Below are 20,865 nucleotides of genomic sequence, written 5' to 3'. Positions count from 1 at the left end.
CAGCCCGCTCAGGGTCACTCCCGGGGACATTGCGAACGGGGCAGCCCGCTCAGGGTCACTCCCGGGGACATTGCGGACGGGGCAGCCCCGCTCAGGGTCACTCCCGGGGACATTGCGGACGGGGCAGCCCCGCTGAGAGTCACTCCCAGGGACATTGCGGACGGGGCAGCCCCGCTCAGGGTCACTCCCAGGGACATTGCGGACTGGGTAGCCCCGCTCAGGGTCCCTCCCAGGGACATTGCGGACGGGGCAGCCCCGCTCAGGGTCACTCCCGAGACATTGCGGACGGAGCTGCCCCGCTCAGGGTCACTCCCAGGGACATTGCGGACGAGGCAGCCCCGCTCAGGGTCACTCCCAGGGACATTGCGGACGGGGCAGCCCCGCTCAGGGTTACTCCCAGGGACATTGCGGACGGGGCAGCCCGCTCAGGGTCACTCCCAGGGACATTGCGGACGGGGCAGCCCCGCTCAGGGTCACTACCAGGGACATTGCGGACGGGGCAGCCCCGCTCAGGGTCACTCCCGGGACATTGCGGACGGGGCAGCCCCGCTCAGGGTCACTCCCGGGGTTATTGCGGATGGGGCAGCCCCGCTCAGGGTCACTCCCGGGGACATTGCGGACGGGGCAGCCCCGCTCAGGGTCACTCCCGGGACATTGCGGACGGGGCAGCCCCGCTCAGGGTCACTCCCAGGGACATTGCGGACGAGGCAGCCCCGCTCAGGGTCACTCCCAGGGACATTGCGGACGGGGCAGCCCCGCTCAGGGTCACTCCCAGGGACATTGCGGACGGGGCAGCCCGCTCAGGGTCACTCCCGGGGACATTGGGGACGGGGCAGCCCCGCTCAGGGTCACTCCCGGGGACATTGCGGACGGGGCAGCCCTGCTGAGGGTCTCTCCCGGGGACATTGCGGACGGGGCAGCCCGCTCAGGGTCACTCCCGGGGACATTGCGGAGGGGGCAGCCCCGCTCAGGGTCACTCCCAGCGACATTGCGGACGGGGCAGCCCCGCTCAGGGTCACTCCCAGGGACCTTGCGGACGGGGCAGCCCCACTCAGGGTCACTCCCGGCGAGATTGCGGACGGGGTAGCCCCGCTCAGGGTCACTCCCGGGACATTGCGGACGGGGCAGCCCCGCTCAGGGTCACTCCCGGGGTCATTGCGGACGGGGCAGCCCCGCTCAGGGTCACTCCCGGGGACATTGCGGACGGGGCAGCCCCGCTCAGGGTCACTCCCAGGGACATTGCGGACGGGGCAGCCCCGCTCAGGGTCAGTCCCAGTGACATTGCGGACGGGGCAGCCCCGCTCAGGGTCACTCCCAGGGACATTGCGGACGGGGCAGCCCGCTCAGGGTCACTCCCGGGGACATTGGGGACGGGGCAGCCCCGCTCAGGGTCACTCCCGGGGACATTGCGGACGGGGCAGCCCCGCTCAGGGTCACTCCCGGGGACATTGCGGACGGGGCAGCCCCGCTCAGGGTCACTCCCGGGGACATTGCGGACTGGGCAGCCCCGCTCAGGGTCACTCCCAAGGACATTGCGGACGGGGCAGCCCGCTCAGGGTCACTCCCGGGGACATTGCGGACGGGGCAGCCCCGCTCAGGGTCACTCCCGGGGACATTGCGGACGGGGCAGCCCCGCTCAGGGTCACTCCCGGGGACATTGCGGACGGGGCAGCCCGCTCAGGGTCACTCCCGGGGACATTGCGGACGGGGCAGCCCCGCTCAGGGTCACTCCCGGGGACATTGCGGATGGGGCAGCCCGCTCAGGGTCACTCCCAGGGACATTGCGGACGGGGCAGCCCGCTCAGGGTCAGTCCCGGGACACTGCGGACGGGGCAGCCCCGCTCAGGGTCACTCCCAGGGATAAATTGCGGACGGGGCAGCCCCGCTCAGGGTCACTCCCAGTGACATTGCGGACGGGGCAGCCCCGCTCAGGGTCACTCCCAGGGATAAATTGCGGACGGGGCAGCCCCGCTCAGGGTCACTCCCGGGGACATTGCGGACTGGGCAGCCCCGCTCAGGGTCACTCCCAGGGACCTTGCGGACGGGGCAGCCCCGCTCAGGGTCACTCCCAGGGACCTTGCGGACGGGGCAGCCCCGCTCAGGTCACTCCCGGCGAGATTGCGGACGTGGCAGCCCCGCTCAGGGTCACTCCCAGGGACATTGCGGACGGGGCAGCCCCACTCAGGGTCACTCCCAAGGGACATTGCGGACGGGGCAGCTTCGCTCAGGGTCACTCCCAGGGACATTGCGGACGGGGCCGCCCCGCTCAGGGTCACTCCCGGGGACTCTGCAGACGTGGCAGCCCCGCTCAGGGTCACTCCCAGGGACATTGCGGACGGGGCAGCCCCGCTGAAGGTCTCTCCCGGGGACATTGCGGACGGGGCAGCCCGCTCAGGGTCACTCCCGGGGACATTGCGGAGGGGGCAGCCCCGCTCAGGGTAACTCCCAGGGACATTGCGGACGGGGCAGCCCCGCTCAGGGTAACTCCCAGGGACATTGCGGACGGGGCAGCCCCGCTCAGGGTCACTCCCAGGGACCTTGCGGACGGGGCAGCCCCACTCAGGGTCACTCCCGGCGAGATTGCGGACGGGGTAGCCCCGCTCAGGGTCACTCCCGGGACATTGCGGACGGGGCAGCCCCGCTCAGGGTCACTCCCGGGGTCATTGCGGACGGGGCAGCCCCGCTCAGGGTCACTCCCAGGGACATTGCGGACGGGGCAGCCCCGCTCAGGGTCACTCCCAGGGACATTGCGGACGGGGCAGCCCCGCTGAGAGTCACTTCCAGGGACATTGCGGACGGGGCAGCCCCGCTCAGGGTCACTCCCAGGGACATTGCGGACGGGGCAGCCCCGCTCAGGGTCACTCCCAGAGACATTGCGGACGGGGCAGCCCCGCTCAGGGTCACTCCCGGGACATTGCGGACGGGGCAGCCCCGCTCAGGGTCACTCCCAGGGACATTGCGGACGAGGCAGCCCCCCTCAGGGTCACTCCCAGGGACATTGCGGACGGGGCAGCCCCGCTCAGGGTCACTCCCAGGGACATTGCAGACGGGGCAGCCCGCTCAGGGTCACTCCCGGGGACATTGGGGACGGGGCAGCCCCGCTCAGGGTCACTCCCGGGGACATTGCGGACGGGGCAGCCCGCTCAGGGTCACTCCCATGGACATTGCGGACGGGGCAGCCCGCTCAGGGTCACTCCCGGGGACATTGCGGACGGGGCAGCCCCGCTCAGGGTCACTCCCGGGGACATTGCGGACGGGGCAGCCCCGCTCAGGGTCACTCCCGGGGACATTGCGGACGGGGCAGTCCCGCTCAGGGTCACTCCCGGGGACATTGCGGAAGGGGCAGCCCCGCTCAGGGTCACTCCCGGGGACATTGCTGACGGGGCAGCCCCGCTCAGGGTCACTCCCGGGGACATTGCGGACGGGGCAGCCCGCTCAGGGTCACTCCCGGGGACATTGCGGACGGGGCAGCCCGCTCAGGGTCACTCCCGGGGACATTGCGGACGGGGCAGCCCCGCTCAGGGTCACTCCCGGGGACATTGCGGACGGGGCAGCCCCGCTGAGAGTCACTCCCAGGGACATTGCGGACGGGGCAGCCCCGCTCAGGGTCACTGCCAGGGACATTGCGGACTGGGTAGCCCCGCTCAGGGTCCCTCCCAGGGACATTGCGGACGGGGCAGCCCCGCTCAGGGTCACTCCCGGGGACATTGCGGACGGGGCAGCCCCGCTCAGGGTCACTCCCGGGGACATTGCGGATGGGGCAGCCCGCTCAGGGTCACTCCCAGGGACATTGCGGACGGGGCAGCCCGCTCAGGGTCAGTCCCGGGACACTGCGGACGGGGCAGCCCCGCTCAGGGTCACTCCCAGGGATAAATTGCGGACGGGGCAGCCCCGCTCAGGGTCACTCCCAGTGACATTGCGGACGGGGCAGCCCCGCTCAGGGTCACTCCCAGGGATAAATTGCGGACGGGGCAGCCCCGCTCAGGGTCACTCCCGGGGACATTGCGGACTGGGCAGCCCCGCTCAGGGTCACTCCCAGGGACCTTGCGGACGGGGCAGCCCCGCTCAGGGTCACTCCCAGGGACCTTGCGGACGGGGCAGCCCCGCTCAGGGTCACTCCCGGCGAGATTGCGGACGTGGCAGCCCGGCTCAGGGTCACTCCCAGGGACATTGCGGACGGGGCAGCCCCACTCAGGGTCACTCCCAAGGGACATTGCGGACGGGGCAGCTTCGCTCAGGGTCACTCCCAGGGACATTGCAGACGGGGCCGCCCCGCTCAGGGTCACTCCCGGGGACTCTGCAGACGTGGCAGCCCCGCTCAGGGTCACTCCCAGGGACATTGCGGACGGGGCAGCCCCGCTGAAGGTCTCTCCCGGGGACATTGCGGACGGGGCAGCCCCGCTCAGGGTCACTCCCAGGGACATTGCGGACGGGGCAGCCCCGCTCAGGGTCACTCCCAGAGACATTGCGGACGGGGCAGCCCCGCTCAGGGTCACTCCCGGGACATTGCGGACGGGGCAGCCCGCTCAGGGTCACTCCCAGGGACATTGCGGACGAGGCAGCCCCCCTCAGGGTCACTCCCAGGGACATTGCGGACGGGGCAGCCCCGCTCAGGGTCACTCCCAGGGACATTGCGGACGGGGCAGCCCGCTCAGGGTCACTCCCGGGGACATTGGGGACGGGGCAGCCCCGCTCAGGGTCACTCCCGGGGACATTGCGGACGGGGCAGCCCGCTCAGGGTCACTCCCATGGACATTGCGGACGGGGCAGCCCGCTCAGGGTCACTCCCGGGGACATTGCGGACGGGGCAGCCCCGCTCAGGGTCACTCCCGGGGACATTGCGGACGGGGCAGCCCCGCTCAGGGTCACTCCCGGGGACATTGCTGACGGGGCAGTCCCGCTCAGGGTCACTCCCGGGGACATTGCGGAAGGGGCAGTCCCGCTCAGGGTCACTCCCGGGGACATTGCTGACGGGGCAGCCCCGCTCAGGGTCACTCCCGGGGACATTGCGGACGGGGCAGCCCGCTCAGGGTCACTCCCGGGGACATTGCGGACGGGGCAGCCCGCTCAGGGTCACTCCCGGGGACATTGCGGACGGGGCAGCCCCGCTCAGGGTCACTCCCAGTGACATTGCGGACGGGGCAGCCCCGCTCAGGGTCACTCCCAGGGATAAATTGCGGACGGGGCAGCCCCGCTCAGGGTCACTCCCGGGGACATTGCGGACTGGGCAGCCCCGCTCAGGGTCACCTGGCCGGCAGCCCCGCTCAGGGTCACTCCCAGGGACCTTGCGGACGGGGCAGCCCCGCTCAGGGTCACTCCCAGGGACCTTGCGGACGGGGCAGCCCCGCTCAGGGTCACTCCCGGCGAGATTGCGGACGTATGGCAGCCCCGCTCAGGGTCACTCCCAGGGACATTGCGGACGGGGCAGCCCCACTCAGGGTCACTCCCAAGGGACATTGCGGACGGGGCAGCTTCGCTCAGGGTCACTCCCAGGGACATTGCGGACGGGGCCGCCCCGCTCAGGGTCACTCCCGGGGGACTCTGCAGACGTGGCAGCCCCGCTCAGGGTCACTCCCAGGGACATTGCGGACGGGGCAGCCCCGCTGAAGGTCTCTCCCGGGGACATTGCGGACGGGGCAGCCCGCTCAGGGTCACTCCCGGGGACATTGCGGAGGGGGCAGCCCCGCTCAGGGTAACTCCCAGGGACATTGCGGACGGGGCAGCCCCGCTCAGGGTCACTCCCAGGGACATTGCGGACGGGGCAGCCCCGCTCAGGGTCACTCCCAGGGACCTTGCGGACGGGGCAGCCCCACTCAGGGTCACTCCCGGCGAGATTGCGGACGGGGTAGCCCCGCTCAGGGTCACTCCCGGGACATTGCGGACGGGGCAGCCCCGCTCAGGGTCACTCCCGGGGTCATTGCGGACGGGGCAGCCCCGCTCAGGGTCACTCCCAGGGACATTGCGGACGGGGCAGCCCCGCTCAGGGTCACTCCCAGGGACATTGCGGACGGGGCAGCCCCGCTGAGAGTCACTTCCAGGGACATTGCGGACGGGGCAGCCCCGCTCAGGGTCACTCCCAGGGACATTGCGGACGGGGCAGCCCCGCTCAGGGTCACTCCCAGAGACATTGCGGACGGGGCAGCCCCGCTCAGGGTCACTCCCGGGACATTGCGGACGGGGCAGCCCCGCTCAGGGTCACTCCCAGGGACATTGCGGACGAGGCAGCCCCCCTCAGGGTCACTCCCAGGGACATTGCGGACGGGGCAGCCCCGCTCAGGGTCACTCCCAGGGACCTTGCGGACGGGGCAGCCCGCTCAGGGTCACTCCCGGGGACATTGCGGACGGGGCAGCCCCGCTCAGGGTCACTCCCGGGGACATTGCGGACGGGGCAGCCCCGCTCAGGGTCACTCCCGGGGACATTGCGGACGGGGCAGCCCGCTCAGGGTCACTCCCGGGGACATTGCGGACGGGGTAGCCCGCTCAGGGTCACTCCCGGGGACATTGCGGACGGGGCAGCCCCGCTCACTCGCAGCCCGACAGGCGGCCCCTCCCGGAGCCGATCAGCCTGACGTCAGGCGGGGAGTCGGTCGGAGGACAAAAGCCCCGCATCGGGCGGGCGTTGGGCGCTTTGGCCGCCGACGGAGAGGCTCGGCCGGGGCTGCAGGGATTTTTGTGGCCGGTGTTGGGCGGACGGGCAGGAGCCGGCGGGGATCCGGATGGTCCCACATGGCGATTCGGAGCTGCTGCGGTCCGACCTGGCGGGCTGAGAGCCAGGATGCAAAGCCTGTCGGCGGATGAGGTCGAGAGCCCCGCCCGTGAGAGCAGAGAGGAGGTGAGCCGAACCGGGGCCCATTGCCCGCTCGCCGAGGGGTCGGGTTGTCATGGCCCCTGCCCCCGGCAGAAATCCGCCCGTCGCCGCTTTGTAAGGGAGGCGAGAGCTGGCCGGGTGGACGCGGGATGAGATGTGGCTGCACTGCAGTAATTGCCAGCAGTTCCCCGTCCCTCGCTCACCCCTCCCTGTCCTCCTACCCCCGTCCCTCGCTCACCCCTCCCTGTCCACCTACCCCCGTCCCTCGCTCACCCCTCCCTGTCCTCCTACCCCCGTCCCTCGCTCACCCCTCCCTGTCCTCCTACCCCCGTCCCTCGCTCACCCCTCCCTGTCCACCTACCCCCGTCCCTCGCTCACCCCTCCCTGTCCACCTACCCCCGTCCCTCGCTCACCCCTCCCTGTCCCTCGCTCACCCCTCCCTGTCCTCCTACCCCCGTCCCTCGCTCACCCCTCCCTGTCCCTCGCTCACCCCTCCCTGTCCTCCTACCCCCGTCCCTCTCTCACCCCTCCCTGTCCTCCTACCCCCGTCCCTCTCTCACCCCTCCCTGTCCTCCTACCCCCGTCCCTCGCTCACCCCTCCCTGTCCCTCGCTCACCCCTCCCTGTCCCTCGCTCACCCCTCCCTGTCCTCCTACCCCCGACTCTCGCTCACCCCTCCCCGACTCTCGCTCACCCCTCCCCGACTCTCGCTCACCCCTCCCCGACTCTCGCTCACCCCTCCCCGACCCTCGCTCACCCCTCCCTGTCCCTCGCTCACCCCTCCCTGTCCTCCTACCCCCGACCCTCTCTCACCCTTCCCTGTCCTCCTACCCCCATCCCTCGCTCACCCCTCCCTGTCCTCCTACCCCCGTCCCTCGCTCACCCCTCCCTGTCCTCCTACCCCCGTCCCTCGCTCACCCCTCCCTGTCCTCCTACCCCCGTCCCTCGCTCACCCCTCCCTGTCCTCCTACCCCCGTCCCTCGCTCACCCTTCCCTGTCCTCCTACCCCCGTCCCTCGCTCACCCCTCCCTGTCCCTCGCTCACCCCTCCCTGTCCCTCGCTCACCCCTCCCTGTCCTCCTACCCCCGTCCCTCGCTCACCCCTCCCTGTCCTCCTACCCCCGTCCCTCGCTCACCCCTCCCTGTCCTCCTACCCCCGTCCCTCGCTCACCCCTCCCTGTCCACCTACCCCCGTCCCTCGCTCACCCCTCCCTGTCCTCCTACCCCCGACCCTCTCTCACCCCTCCCTGTCCTCCTACCCCCGTCCCTCGCTCACCCCTCCCTGTCCTCCTACCCCCGTCCCTCGCTCACCCCTCCCTGTCCTCCTACCCCCGTCCCTCGCTCACCCCTCCCTGTCCTCCTACCCCGTCCCTCGCTCACCCCTCCCTGTCCTCCTACCCCGTCCCTCGCTCACCCCTCCCTGTTCACCTACCCCCGTCCCTCGCTCACCCGTCCCTGTCCTCCTACCCCCGACCCTCTCTCACCCCTCCCTGTCCTCCTACCCCCATCCTTCGCTCACCCCTCCCCGTCCCTCGCTCACCCCTCCCTGTCCACCTACCCCCGTCCCTCACTCACCCCTCCCTGTCCACCTACCCCGTCCCTCACTCACCCCTCCCTGTCCCTCTCTCACCCCTCCCTGTCCCTCTCTCACCCCTCCCTGTCCCTCGCTCACCCCTCCCTGTCCCTCGCTCACCCCTCCCTGTCCCTCGCTCACCCCTCCCCGTCCCTCGCTCACCCTCCCTGTCCACCTACCCTGTCCCTCTCACCCCTCCCTGTCCCTCACTCACCCCTCCCTGTCCACCTACCCCTTTCCCTCTCACCGCTCCCTGTCCACCTACCCCCGCCCTCACTCACCCCTCCCTGTCCTGGTCTCCCCGTCCCTCGTCTTGCACCTCTGTCCCTGCCCACCCGCCTGACCCTCGTCCCTCCCTGCCTTCCGGCCCCTCACATTTCTCTCTCCCCATCTGTCCCCCCACCCTCCCTGCCCACCCCCTGTGCTGGCTCTCTCTCTCTCTCCCCCAGCTCCTGCCCCTCCCTGTTCCCCTGTCCCTAGCCCCCACCCACACTCCCTGCCTCCTGGACACCCCCACATCTCTCTCACGACCCCTTCTCCCCCACCACTGTCTGCTTGAAGCTCGGGAAAGAACCTCGGGGAGGGGAGAGGCGTAGAGTACCCTGTTACCTGCTCCAGGGATGCAGGGTTTATTTTCTAGATGGGGGGGGTGTGGAGTTTAAACTGGGATGTCACCTTCCTGAAAAATAAAGAGTCTCAGCCCGAAACGTTGACACTTCATTCCCCTCCCGAGAACCGCTCGCTCCCTCCACATTTGCCTCGACTCTCTACCTTTCATTATCAGATAAGTAGTGAGGGGAGAGATTTCATGGAGGGAGGGTGTGATGGTGTTTAAGGCCAGGTATCTGTCCAGGCGTGCGAGTGAGCCCCCTGGGGAGGCTGCACTTTGATGCGGACTCCCCAGTGAAGGGTCTCGTCCCGAAACGCCGACACTTCATCCCCCTCCACAGACGCTGCCTGTCCTGTCGGGGTTCCCCAGCGCTCTGCGTGCGAGTGACCTGCAGGTTTTGTCACTCGTGGCTTCGGAAGCCAATTCTGCCCGTCTTTCATCACAGTAGAGGCCATTCAGCCCATCACATTGCTCACCCTCCCCACTTCTGATTCCCTCCATGAGGACGTGTGAGTTTCCTCGACTTCCCCTTCCTGGCGTCCAGAATCGGAAGTGCCTCGTGTACCCCCACCCGTGGCAATGCGATCTGCACCCCCACAATTGTGTGTGAGTGTGTGCGTGCGTATGTGTGGGTGTGCATGTGTTAAAAAAACCTTTCCTCTGACACCCCCCCATACCTTCCTCCAAATACCTCAAAATTACACTCTCTCGTATCAGCCATTTCCACCTGGGGTGAAAATCTCAGACTGTCCACGTGATTTATGCCTCTTATCATCTTGTACACCTCTATCAAGACACCTCTCATCCTCCTTCTCTCCAAAGAGAAAGGCCCAGGCCTGATAAATTATTCAACATAAAACATCATCCCAGTAAATCTCCTCTGCACCCTCTCTAATCCAGACAGAATCCTGGTAAATCTCCTTTGCACCCTCTCCAATCCAGACAGCATCCTGGTGAATCTCCTCTGCACCCTCTCTAATCCAGGCAGTGTCCTGGTAAATCTCCTCTGCACCCTCTCCAATCCAGACAGCATCCTGGTAAATCTGCTCTGCACCCTCTCTAATCCAGACAGCATGCTGGTGAATCTCCTCTGCACCCTCTCTAATCCAGACAGCATCCTGGTGAATCTCCTCTGCACCCTCTCTAATCCAAGCAGCATCCTGGTAAATCTGCTCTGCACCCTCTCTAATCCAGACAGCATGCTGGTGAATCTCCTCTGCACCCTCTCTAATCCAGACAGCATCCTGGTGAATCTCCTCTGCACCCTCTCTAATCCAGACAGCATCCTGGTGAATCTCCTCTGCACCCTCTCTAATCCAGGCAGCATCCTGGTGAATCTCCTCTGCACCCTCTCTAATCCAGGCAGCATCCTGGTAAATCTCCTCTGAACCCTCTCTAATCCAGACAGCATCCTGGTGAATCTCCTCTGCACCCTCTCTAATCCAGGCAGCATCCTGGTAAATCTCCTCTGCACCCTCTCTAATCCAGGCAGCATCCTGGTAAATCTCCTCTGCACCCTCTCTAATCCAGGCAGCATCCTGGTGAATCTCCTCTGCACCCTCTCTAATCCAGGCAGCATCCTGGTGAATTTCCTCTTCACCCTCTCTAATCCAGACAGCATCCTGGTAAATCTCCTCTGCACATTCTCAAAAGCTCCCTCATCCTTCCTACAACAAGATGACCAGAACTGAACATAATATTCCATGTGTAGTCTAACCAGGGTTTTGTAGAACTGCAATATTACCTCACAACTCGTGAACTCAATCGACTGACTAATGAAGGCCAACATACTGGAGGGATTGTTTATGGAGTCTCTGTGGGTGGAAGTTAGGAACAGGAAGGGGTCAATAACTCTACTGGGTGTTTTTTATAGGCCACACAATAGAAACAGGGACAACGAGGAGCAGATAGAGAGACAAATTCTGGAAAGGAGTAATAATAACAGGGTTGTTGTGGTGGGAGATTTTAATATCCCAAATATTGATTGGCATCTCCCTAGAGTGAGGGGTTTAGATGGGGTGAAGTTTGTTAGGTGTGTTCAGGAAGGTTTCTTGACACAATATGTAGACAAGCCTACAAGAGGAGAGGCTGTACTTGGTCTGGTATTGGGAAATGAACCTGGTCAGGTGTCGGGTCTCACAGTGGGAGAGCATTTTGGAGATAGTGATCACAATTCTGTCTCCTTTACAATAGCATTGGAGAGAGATAAGAAGAAAAAAATTAGGAAAGCATTTAATTGGAGTAAGGGGAAATATGAGGCTGTCAGGCAGGAAATTGGAGGCTTAAATTGGAAACGGATGTTCTCAGGAAACGTACAGAAGTAATGTTGTCGTTCCAATGAGACAGGGAAGTTATGGTGGGGTACAGGAACCGTGGTGTACAAAGGCTGCAATAAATCTAGTCAAGAAGATAAGATCTTATGAAAGATTCAAGAAACTAGGTAGTGATATGAATCTGGAAGATTATAAGGGTCGCAGGAAGGAGCTTGGGAGAGGCGGAAGGGGCCATGACAAGGCCTTGGCGGACAGGATTAAGGAAAACTCCGAGGCATTCTACAAGTATGTGAAGAGCAAGAGGATAGGATATGAGAGAATAGGACCAATTCTAGTCCTCTCCCTGGTTCTTCAATGTCTGTGTCTTTCATTTGGGTCCGTTCCCAACGCCCACCTTATGACAAAAACTCGGCTGAGAAATGGCACTTGGAGTTCAACCCAGATAAGTGTGAGGTGGTTCATTTTGGTAGGTCAAATATGATGGCAGAATATAGTATTAATGGTAAGACCCTTGGCAGTGTGGAGGATCAGAGGGGTCTTGGGGTCCCGAGTCCATAGGACGCTCAAAGCAGCTGTGCAGGTTGACTGTGTGGTTAAGAAGACGTACGGTGCATTGGCCTTCATCAACCTTGGGATTGAGTTTAAGAGCTGAGAGGTAATGTTACGACTATATAGGACCCTGGTCAGACCTCACCTGGAGTACTGTGCTCAGTTCTGGTCGCCTCACTACAGGAAGGATGTGGAAACTATAGAAAGGGTGCAGAGGAGATTTACAAGGATGTTGCCTGGATTGGGGAGCATGCCTTATGAGAATAGGTTGAGTGAACTCGGCCTTTTCTCCTCGGAGCGACGGAGGACGAGAGGTGACCTGACAGAGGTGTGTAAGATGATGAGAGGCATTGATTGTGTGGATAGTCAGAGGCTTTTCCCCAGGGCTGAAACGGTTGCCACAAGAGGACACAGGTATAAGGTGCTGGGGAGTAGGTACAGAGGAGATGTCAGGGGTAAGTTTTTCACTCAGAGAGTGGTGAGTGTGTGGAATGGGCTGTCGGTGACTGTGGTGGAGGTGGATACGATAGGGTATTTCAAAGAGACTCCTGGATGGCTATGTGGAACTTAGAAAAACAGAGGGCTGTGGGTAAAGCCTGGGTATTTCCAAGGCAGGGACATGTGGCATGTGGGCCGAAGGGCCGGTATTGTGCTGCAGGTTTTCTGTGTTTCTACACTGACCGCGAGCAGCGACTTTGAGCGATCTGTGTGCACTAACGCCAAGATCAGTGGGGCAGTGAGGGCAGAGTTCAGAGTTCAATTCCGGAATCATCTCCAAGGAGTGTATATGTCCTCCTGTGGGGTTTCCAGTTTCCTCCCACTGTACACCTGGGGTAGATCAATTGGGTGTTTGTATCTCCACAGTGATAAAAATCCTGCCACACTGACATCTCCTAGGCCTTTGAGATGCGTTTTCCATTCCTCACTGAGCCCTCGCCTTCCCAGCTTATTCCAGGTTAAATTTCCCATGCGCCTACTTCATCATTCCGGGCCGTGTCGTTAGGACGTGGGCTTTCCAGGGCCATGATTGCTCTTAGCACATCGTTCACAGTACCAGCGACCCGGGTTCGATTCCCATCACACGGTAGTGTAGTGATTAACACAATGTTTTACAGTACCGGTGACCCGGGTTCGATTCCCATCACACAGTAGTGTAGTGATTAACACAACGTTTTACAGTACCGGTGACCCGGGTTCGATTCCCATCACACGGCAGTGTAGTGGTTAACACAACGTTTTACAGTACCATTGACCCGGGTTCGATTCCCATCACACGGTAGTGTAGTGATTAACACAACGTTTTACAGTACCAGTGACCCGGGTTCGATTCCCATCACACGGCAGTGTAGTGGTTAACACAACGTTTTACAGTACCATTGACCCGGGTTCGATTCCCATCACACGGTAGTGTAGTGATTAACACAACGTTTTACAGTACCAGTGACCCGGGTTCGATTCCCATCACACGGTAGTGTAGTGATTAACACAACGTTTTACAGTACCAGTGACCCGGGTTCGATTCCCATCACACGGTAGTGTAGTGATTAACACAACGTTTTACAGTACCAGTGACCCGGGTTCGATTCCCATCACACGGTAGTGTAGTGATTAACACAATGTTTTACAGTACCAGTGACCCGGGTTCGATTCCCATCACACGGTAGTGTAGTGATTAACACAACGTTTTACAGTACCAGTGACCCGGGTTCGATTCCCATCACACGGTAGTGTAGTGATTAACACAATGTTTTACAGTACCAGTGACCCGGGTTCGATTCCCATCACACGGTAGTGTAGTGGTTAACACAACGTTTTACAGTACCAGTGACCCGGGTTCGATTCCCATCGCTGTCTGTGAGGAGGTCGTACTGCGTCCCTGTGGGTTTCCTTCGGGGACACACAGGACACGCTCTCACAGTGGTGAAATTTGCCTTTGTAAATTGTCCCGTGATTAGGTTAGCAACGAAGGCCAACATCCCATTTGCCTTCTCGACAGCCTGCTGCACCTGCAAACCGACCTTTTGCGATTCATGAACAAACACTCCCAAGTCCCTCTGCCCAGCAGCACGCTGCAATGTCTTACCATTTAAATTATGATCTGCTCTTTCATTTCTCCCTCCAGAGTGGGTGACCTCACCTTTACCTGCATTGTGCTCCATCTGCCAGACCTCGCCCACTCACTGAACCCATCTATATCTCTCTGCAGACTCTCCGCGTCCGCTGCACAATTTGCTTTTGGATACACTGCGCTCAGGCTCCGTTAAATTAGAGGTTGCCAGGCGGTGCAGGTTGAGCTGGACAGCAGGCACTCTCTCTCAATATATAAACAGATTAAAACCTGGGGCAGGTTGGACGGAATCTCAGTCAGAATGGATCAGATGGGCTGAATGGCCTTTTTCTGTGCTCTGTGAATGGGAAAACAGGGATTGAGTCCACACTATCGGTACAGCCATCCTTGCACCACTCCAGACCCTCACTGTTGTGAACAGGCCCTTCAGCCCATCACATCGATGTTGACCTTCAAACTCTCTCCGTCCCAGCCAATTTCCTATGTCAACAGTCACGGTCCAGTTGCAGATTCTCGTCAGTGAGTGGCAGCATGTTTCAAACAGGACGTTTTAAAGTCACATCTTGTAGAGTAGCAGAGCACAGTCTTGGCCATTCACACCCAGCATGTTGTACCGAACATCTTACCCACTCCAACCCTCCCTTGCGACATAACCCTCATTTTCCTGTCCTCTGTGTCCCTGTCTCAGAGTCTCTCAAATGTCCCTAATGTATCTGTCTCAGCACCACCCTTGGCAGGAGGTTCCACACACCACCACTTACCCTGTGGCTTACCCCCGATCACATTAAATGTCCCTAATGTATCTGTCTCCACACCACCCCTGGCAGGACGTTCCACACACCCACCACTTACCCCCGATCACCTTAAATGTCCCTAGTGTATCTGTCTCTACACCACCCCTGGTAGGACGTTCCACACACCCACCACTTACCCCAATCACCTTAAATGTCCCTAATGTATCTGTCTCTGCACCACCCCTGGCAGGACGTTCCACACACCCCCCACTTACCCCCGATCACCTTAAATGTCCCTAATGTATCTGTCTCTACACCACCCCTGGCAGGACGTTCCACACACCCCCCACTTACCCCTGATCACCTTAAATGTCCCTAATGTATCTGTCTCTACACCTCCGTCTGAGGCCTACGTCAGTCAGGGCCAACCATGGGTGCTGTATCGTGTATCCCAGCTGTCCAGCCTGGGCAGTATGGAGAGCTTGTGTAGCACGCTCCCCCTCACCAATGGCGGAGACCAATACAGTTTTGCACCAGCAGTGTCACAGGAGCTGCTGGTCAGCGTAGGCTGTCTCAGGGACTTCAGCTCTGGATGTTCCCTCGGGATTTACTCACCAGCAGTGTACACAGGAGCTGCCGGCCAGCGTAGGCCTGTCTCAGGGACTCCAGCTCTGGATGTTCCCTCGGGATTTAGTCACCAGCAGTGTCACAGGAGCTGCCGGTCAGCGTAGGCCTGTCTCAGGGACTCCAGCTCTGGATGTTCCCTCGGGATTTAGTCACCAGCAGTGTCACAGGAGCTGCCGGTCAGCGTAGGCCTGTCTCAGGGACTCCAGCTCTGGATGTTCCCTCGGGATTTAGTCCCGAAGCTCTCCCCGCGAGAGGGTGTGGCCGCAAGGCGGTGGGCGTTTGAGATCGGAGATTTTCTTCCGGATGAGCTGCCGGACATGGCAGACGAGCCCCGTTTGTCCGAAGGCCTCTGCCCTTTCTTCAGTCAATAGAAACGGTTCCACACGCGAAGGCCAGGAGCTGGGCTGGGCTGGGCCGTCAGAGGCTGTTCGAGACGCGCCCATTCGGGAGCATTTAATGGGTAGTGGGAGCTTGTCCCCCCGGCGACAACGTTCCCTCACCCTGACTAACCTCACTCCTGAGTCCAGCCTCTTCCCTCTTCCGTTCCAGTCCTGGGTGCGGCCTACCTCCCCAGTGCCCCGTGTGTGTGTTTCAATAGCCCAATCTGCTCTCGGCAGCCCTCGCGCCCAAACGCTCTCTCACCAGCAGATCTCTCGCCTAAAGCCTTGATGCTTGTCTGAACCACCCTCAGAGGGACGGATTCCCCCCCCCCCCCCGCCACCCTCAGAGGGACGGATTCCCCCCCCCCCGCCACCCTCAGAGGGACGGATTCCCCCCCCCCCGCCACCCTCAGAGGGACGGATTCCCCCCCCCGCCACCCTCAGAGGGACGGATTCCCCCCACCGCCACCCTCAGAGGGACGGATTCCCCCCCCCCGCCACCCTCAGAGGGACGGATTCCCCCCCCCCCCGCCACCCTCAGAGGGACGGATTCCCCCCCCCCCCGCCACCCTCAGAGGGACGGATTCCCCCCCCCCCCGCCACCCTCAGAGGGACGGATTCCCCCCCCCCCCCGCCACCCTCAGAGGGACGGATTCCCCCCCCCCGCCACCCTCAGAGGGACGGATTCCCCCCCCCCGCCACCCTCAGAGGGTCGGATTCCCCCCCCCGCCACCCTCAGAGGGACGGATTCCCCCCCCCCCGCCACCCTCAGAGGGACGGATTCCCCCCCCCCGCCACCCTCAGAGGGACGGATTCCCCCCCCCCCCCGCCACCCTCAGAGGGACGGATTCCCCCCTCCCCCGCCACCCTCAGAGGGACGGATTCCCCCCCCACCCGCCACCCTCAGAGGGACGGATTCCCCCCCCCCGCCACCCTCAGAGGGACGGATTCCCCCCCCCGCCACCCTCAGAGGGACGGATTCCCCCCCCCCGCCACCCTCAGAGGGACGGATTCCCCCCCCCCCGCCACCCTCAGAGGGACGGATTCCCCCCCCCCCCGCCACCCTCAGAGGGACGGATTCCCCCCCCCCGCCACCCTCAGAGGGACGGATTCCCCCCCCCCGCCACCCTCAGAGGGACGGATTCCCCCCCCCCCGCCACCCTCAGAGGGACGGATTCCCCCCCCCCCGCCACCCTCAGAGGGACGGATTCCCCCCCCCCGCCACTCTCAGAGGGACGGATTCCCCCCCCCGCCGCCCGTCAGAGGGACGGATTCCCCCCCCGCCGCCCGTCAGAGGGACGGATTCCCCCCCCCCCGCCACCCGTCAGAGGGACGGATTCCCCCCCCCCCCCCCGCCACCCGTCAGAGGGACGGATTCCCCCCCCCCCCCCCCGCCACCCTCAGAGGGACGGATTCCCCCCCCCCCCGCCACCCTCAGAGGGACATCAGGAAACGGTGCAGGAGGAAAACTTCAGAGGCAATAACATTCGAGGCAAATCATCAGGAAGTGAGGGGACATGGGTGGAGCAAGAGACTGGGAGGGGATGGGTGGGAGGTGAGGGGGAGTGATGGACAGACGGAGGAGGGAGAGTGGGAATAGTGACAGTGGGAGGGGATGGGTGGGGAGGTGAGGGGGAGTGATGGACAGATGGAGGAGGGGAGAGTGGGAATAGTGACAGACTGGGAGGGGATGGGTGGGGAGGTGAGGGGGAGTGATGGACAGACGGAGGAGGGAGAGTGGAATAGTGACAGTGGGAGGGGATGGTGGGGAGGTGAGGGGGAGTGATGGACAGATGGAGGAGGGGAGAGTGGGAATAGTGACAGACTGGGAGGGGATGGGTGGGGAGGTGAGGGGGAGTGATGGACAGACGGAGGAGGGAGAGTGGGAATACTGACAGACTGGGAGGGGATGGGTGGGAGGTGAGGGGAGTGATGGAGGAGGGAGAGTGGGAATAGTGACAGAGACTGGGAGGGGATGGGTGGGGAGGTGAGGGGAGTGATGGAGGAGGGAGAGTGGGAATAGTGACAGAGACTGGGAGGGGATGGGTGGGGAGGTGAGGGGGAGTGATGGACAGACGGAGGAGGGAGAGTGGGAATAGTGACAGAGACTGGGAGGGGATGGGTGGGGAGGTGAGGAGGAGGGATGGACAGACGGAGGAGGGAGAGTGGGAATAGTGACAGACTGGGAGGGGATGGGTGGGGAGGTGAGGGGGAGTGATGGACAGACGGAGGAGGGAGAGTGGGAATAGTGACAGACTGGGAGGGGATGGGTGGGGAGGTGAGGGGGAGTGATGGACAGATGGAGGAGGAGAGTGGGAATAGTGACAGAGACTGGGAGGGGATGGGTGGGAGGTGAGGGGGAGTGATGGAGGAGGGAGAGTGGGAATAGTGACAGAGACTGGGAGCGGATGGGAGGGGTGGTGAGGGGGAGTGATGGACAGACGGAGGAGGGAGAGTGGGAGTAGTGACAGACTGGGAGGGGATGGGTGGGGAGGTGAGGGGGAGTGATGGACAGACGGAGGAGGGAGAGTGGGAGTAGTGACAGAGACTGGGAGGGGATGGGTGGGGGTGTGAGGGGGAGTGATGGACAGATGGAGGAAGGAGAGTGGGAATAGTGACAGAGACTGGGAGGGGATGGGTGGGGAGGTGAGGGGGAGTGATGGACAGACCGAGGAGGGAGAGTGGGAATAGTGACAGAGACTGGGAGGGGATGGGTGGGGAGGTGAGGGGGAGTGATGGACAGACGGAGCAGGGAGAGTGGGAATAGTGACGGAGACTGGGAGGGGATGGGTGGGAGGTGAGGAGGAGTGATGGACAGACGGAGGAGGTAGAGTGGGAATAGTGACAGAGACTGGAGGGGATGGGTGGGGAGATGAGGGGGAGTGATGGAAAGACGGAGGAGGGAGAGTGGGAATAGTGACAGAGACTGGGAGGGGATGGGTGGGGAGTTGAGGGGGAGTGATGGACAGATGGAGGAGGGAGAGTAGGAATAGTGACAGTCTGGGAGGGGATGGGTGGGGAGGTGAGGGGGAGGGATGGACAGACGGAGGAGGGAGAGTGGGAATAGTGACAGAGACTGGGAGGGGATGGGTGGGGAGGTGAGGGGGAGTGATGGACAGACGGAGGAGGGAGAGTGGGAGTAGTGACAGAGACTGGGAGGGAATGGGTGGGGGTGTGAGGGGGAGTGATGGACAGATGGAGGAAGGAGAGTGGGAATAGTGACAGAGACTGGGAGGGGATGGGTGGGGAGTGATGGGCAGACGGAGGAGGGAGAGTGGGAATAGTGACAGAGACTGGGAGGGGATGGGTGGGGATGTGAGGGGAGTGATGGACAGACCGAGGAGGGAGAGTGGGAAATAGTGACAGAGACTGGGAGGGGATGGGTGGGGAGGTGAGGGGGAGTGATGGACAGACGGAGCAGGGAGAGTGGGAATAGTGACGGAGACTGGGAGGGGATGGGTGGGGAGGTGAGGAGGAGTGATGGACAGACGGAGGAGGTAGAGTGGGAATAGTGACAGAGACTGGGAGGGGATGGGTGGGGAGATGAGGGGGAGTGATGGAAAGACGGAGGAGGGAGAGTGGGAATAGTGACAGAGACTGGAGGGGATGGGTGGGGAGTTGAGGGGGAGTGATGGACAGATGGAGGAGGGAGAGTAGGAATAGTGACAGTCTGGGAGGGGATGGGTGGGGAGGTGAGGGGGAGGGATGGACAGACGGAGGAGGAGAGTGGGAATAGTGACAGAGACTGGGAGGGGATGGGTGGGGAGGTGAGGGGGAGTGATGGACAGACGGAGGAGGGAGAGTGGGAGTAGTGACAGAGACTGGGAGGGAGTGGGTGGGGGTGTGAGGGGGAGTGATGGACAGATGGAGGAAGGAGAGTGGGAATAGTGACGGAGACTGGGAGGGGATGGGTGGGGAGGTGAGGAGGAGTGATGGGCAGACGGAGGAGGTAGAGTGGGAATAGTGACAGAGACTGGGAGGGGATGGGTGGGGAGGTGAGCGGGAGTGATGGACAGACGGAGGAGGGAGAGTGGGAATAGTGACAGTGGGAGGGGATGGTGGGGAGGTGAGGGGGAGTGAGGACAGATGGAGGAGGGGAGAGTGGGAATAGTGACAGACTGGGAGGGGATGGGTGGGAGGTGAGGGGGAGTGATGGACAGACGGAGGAGGGAGAGTGGGAATAGTGACAGTGGGAGGGGATGGGTGGGGTGGGGAGGTGAGGGGGAGTGATGGACAGATGGAGGAGGGGAGAGTGGGAATAGTGACAGACTGGGAGGGGATGGGTGGGGAGGTGAGGGGGAGTGATGGACAGACGGAGGAGGGAGAGTGGGAATACTGACAGACTGGGAGGGGATGGGTGGGGAGGTGAGGGGGAGTGATGGAGGAGGGAGAGTGGGAATAGTGACAGAGACTGGGAGGGGATGGGTGGGGAGGTGAGGGGGAGTGATGGAGGAGGGAGAGTGGGAATAGTGACAGAGACTGGGAGGGGATGGGTGGGGAGGTGAGGGGGAGTGATGGACAGACGGAGGAGGGAGAGTGGGAATAGTGACAGAGACTGGGAGGGGATGGGTGGGGAGGTGAGGAGGAGGGATGGACAGACGGAGGAGGGAGAGTGGGAATAGTGACAGACTGGGAGGGGATGGGTGGGGAGGTGAGGGGGAGTGATGGACAGACGGAGGAGGGAGAGTGGGAATAGTGACAGACTGGGAGGGGATGGGTGGGGAGGTGAGGGGGAGTGATGGACAGATGGAGGAGGGAGAGTGGGAATAGTGACAGAGACTGGGAGGGGATGGGTGGGGAGGTGAGGGGGAGTGATGGAGGAGGGAGAGTGGGAATAGTGACAGAGACTGGGAGCGGATGGGAGGGGTGGTGAGGGGGAGTGATGGACAGGCGGAGGAGGGAGAGTGGGAGTAGTGACAGACTGGGAGGGGATGGGTGGGGAGGTGAGGGGGAGTGATGGACAGACGGAGGAGGGAGAGTGGGAGTAGTGACAGAGACTGGGAGGGGATGGGTGGGGGTGTGAGGGGGAGTGATGGACAGATGGAGGAAGGAGAGTGGGAATAGTGACAGAGACTGGGAGGGGATGGGTGGGGAGGTGAGCAGGAGTGATGGGCAGACGGAGGAGGGAGAGTGGGAATAGTGACAGAGACTGGGAGGGGATGGGTTGGGATGTGAGGGGGAGTGATGGACAGACCGAGGAGGGAGAGTGGGAATAGTGACAGAGACTGGGAGGGGATGGGTGGGG

General features: G+C 62.7%; 1 protein-coding gene across 2 annotated transcripts in view; it reads left to right on the top strand.

Annotated features, from left to right (window-relative positions):
* Nucleotides 1-6,531: 6,531 nt before the first annotated feature.
* The window catches only part of LOC132390511 (transmembrane protein 151B-like), a 30,606-nt gene continuing 16,272 nt past the window's right edge, over nt 6,532-20,865 (top strand). For both annotated transcript variants that reach the window (XM_059963123.1, XM_059963122.1), the window contains exon 1: nt 6,532-6,832. In XM_059963123.1, the coding sequence (XP_059819106.1) occupies nt 6,776-6,832 (57 nt within the window). In that variant the 5' untranslated portion in view covers nt 6,532-6,775. The remainder of the gene's footprint in view (nt 6,833-20,865) is intronic.

The sequence above is a fragment of the Hypanus sabinus genome, unplaced genomic scaffold, assembly GCF_030144855.1.
Source record: "Hypanus sabinus isolate sHypSab1 unplaced genomic scaffold, sHypSab1.hap1 scaffold_935, whole genome shotgun sequence".
Taxonomy (NCBI): Eukaryota; Metazoa; Chordata; class Chondrichthyes; order Myliobatiformes; family Dasyatidae; genus Hypanus; species Hypanus sabinus.
This window is presented reverse-complemented; position numbering and strand designations above follow the sequence as displayed.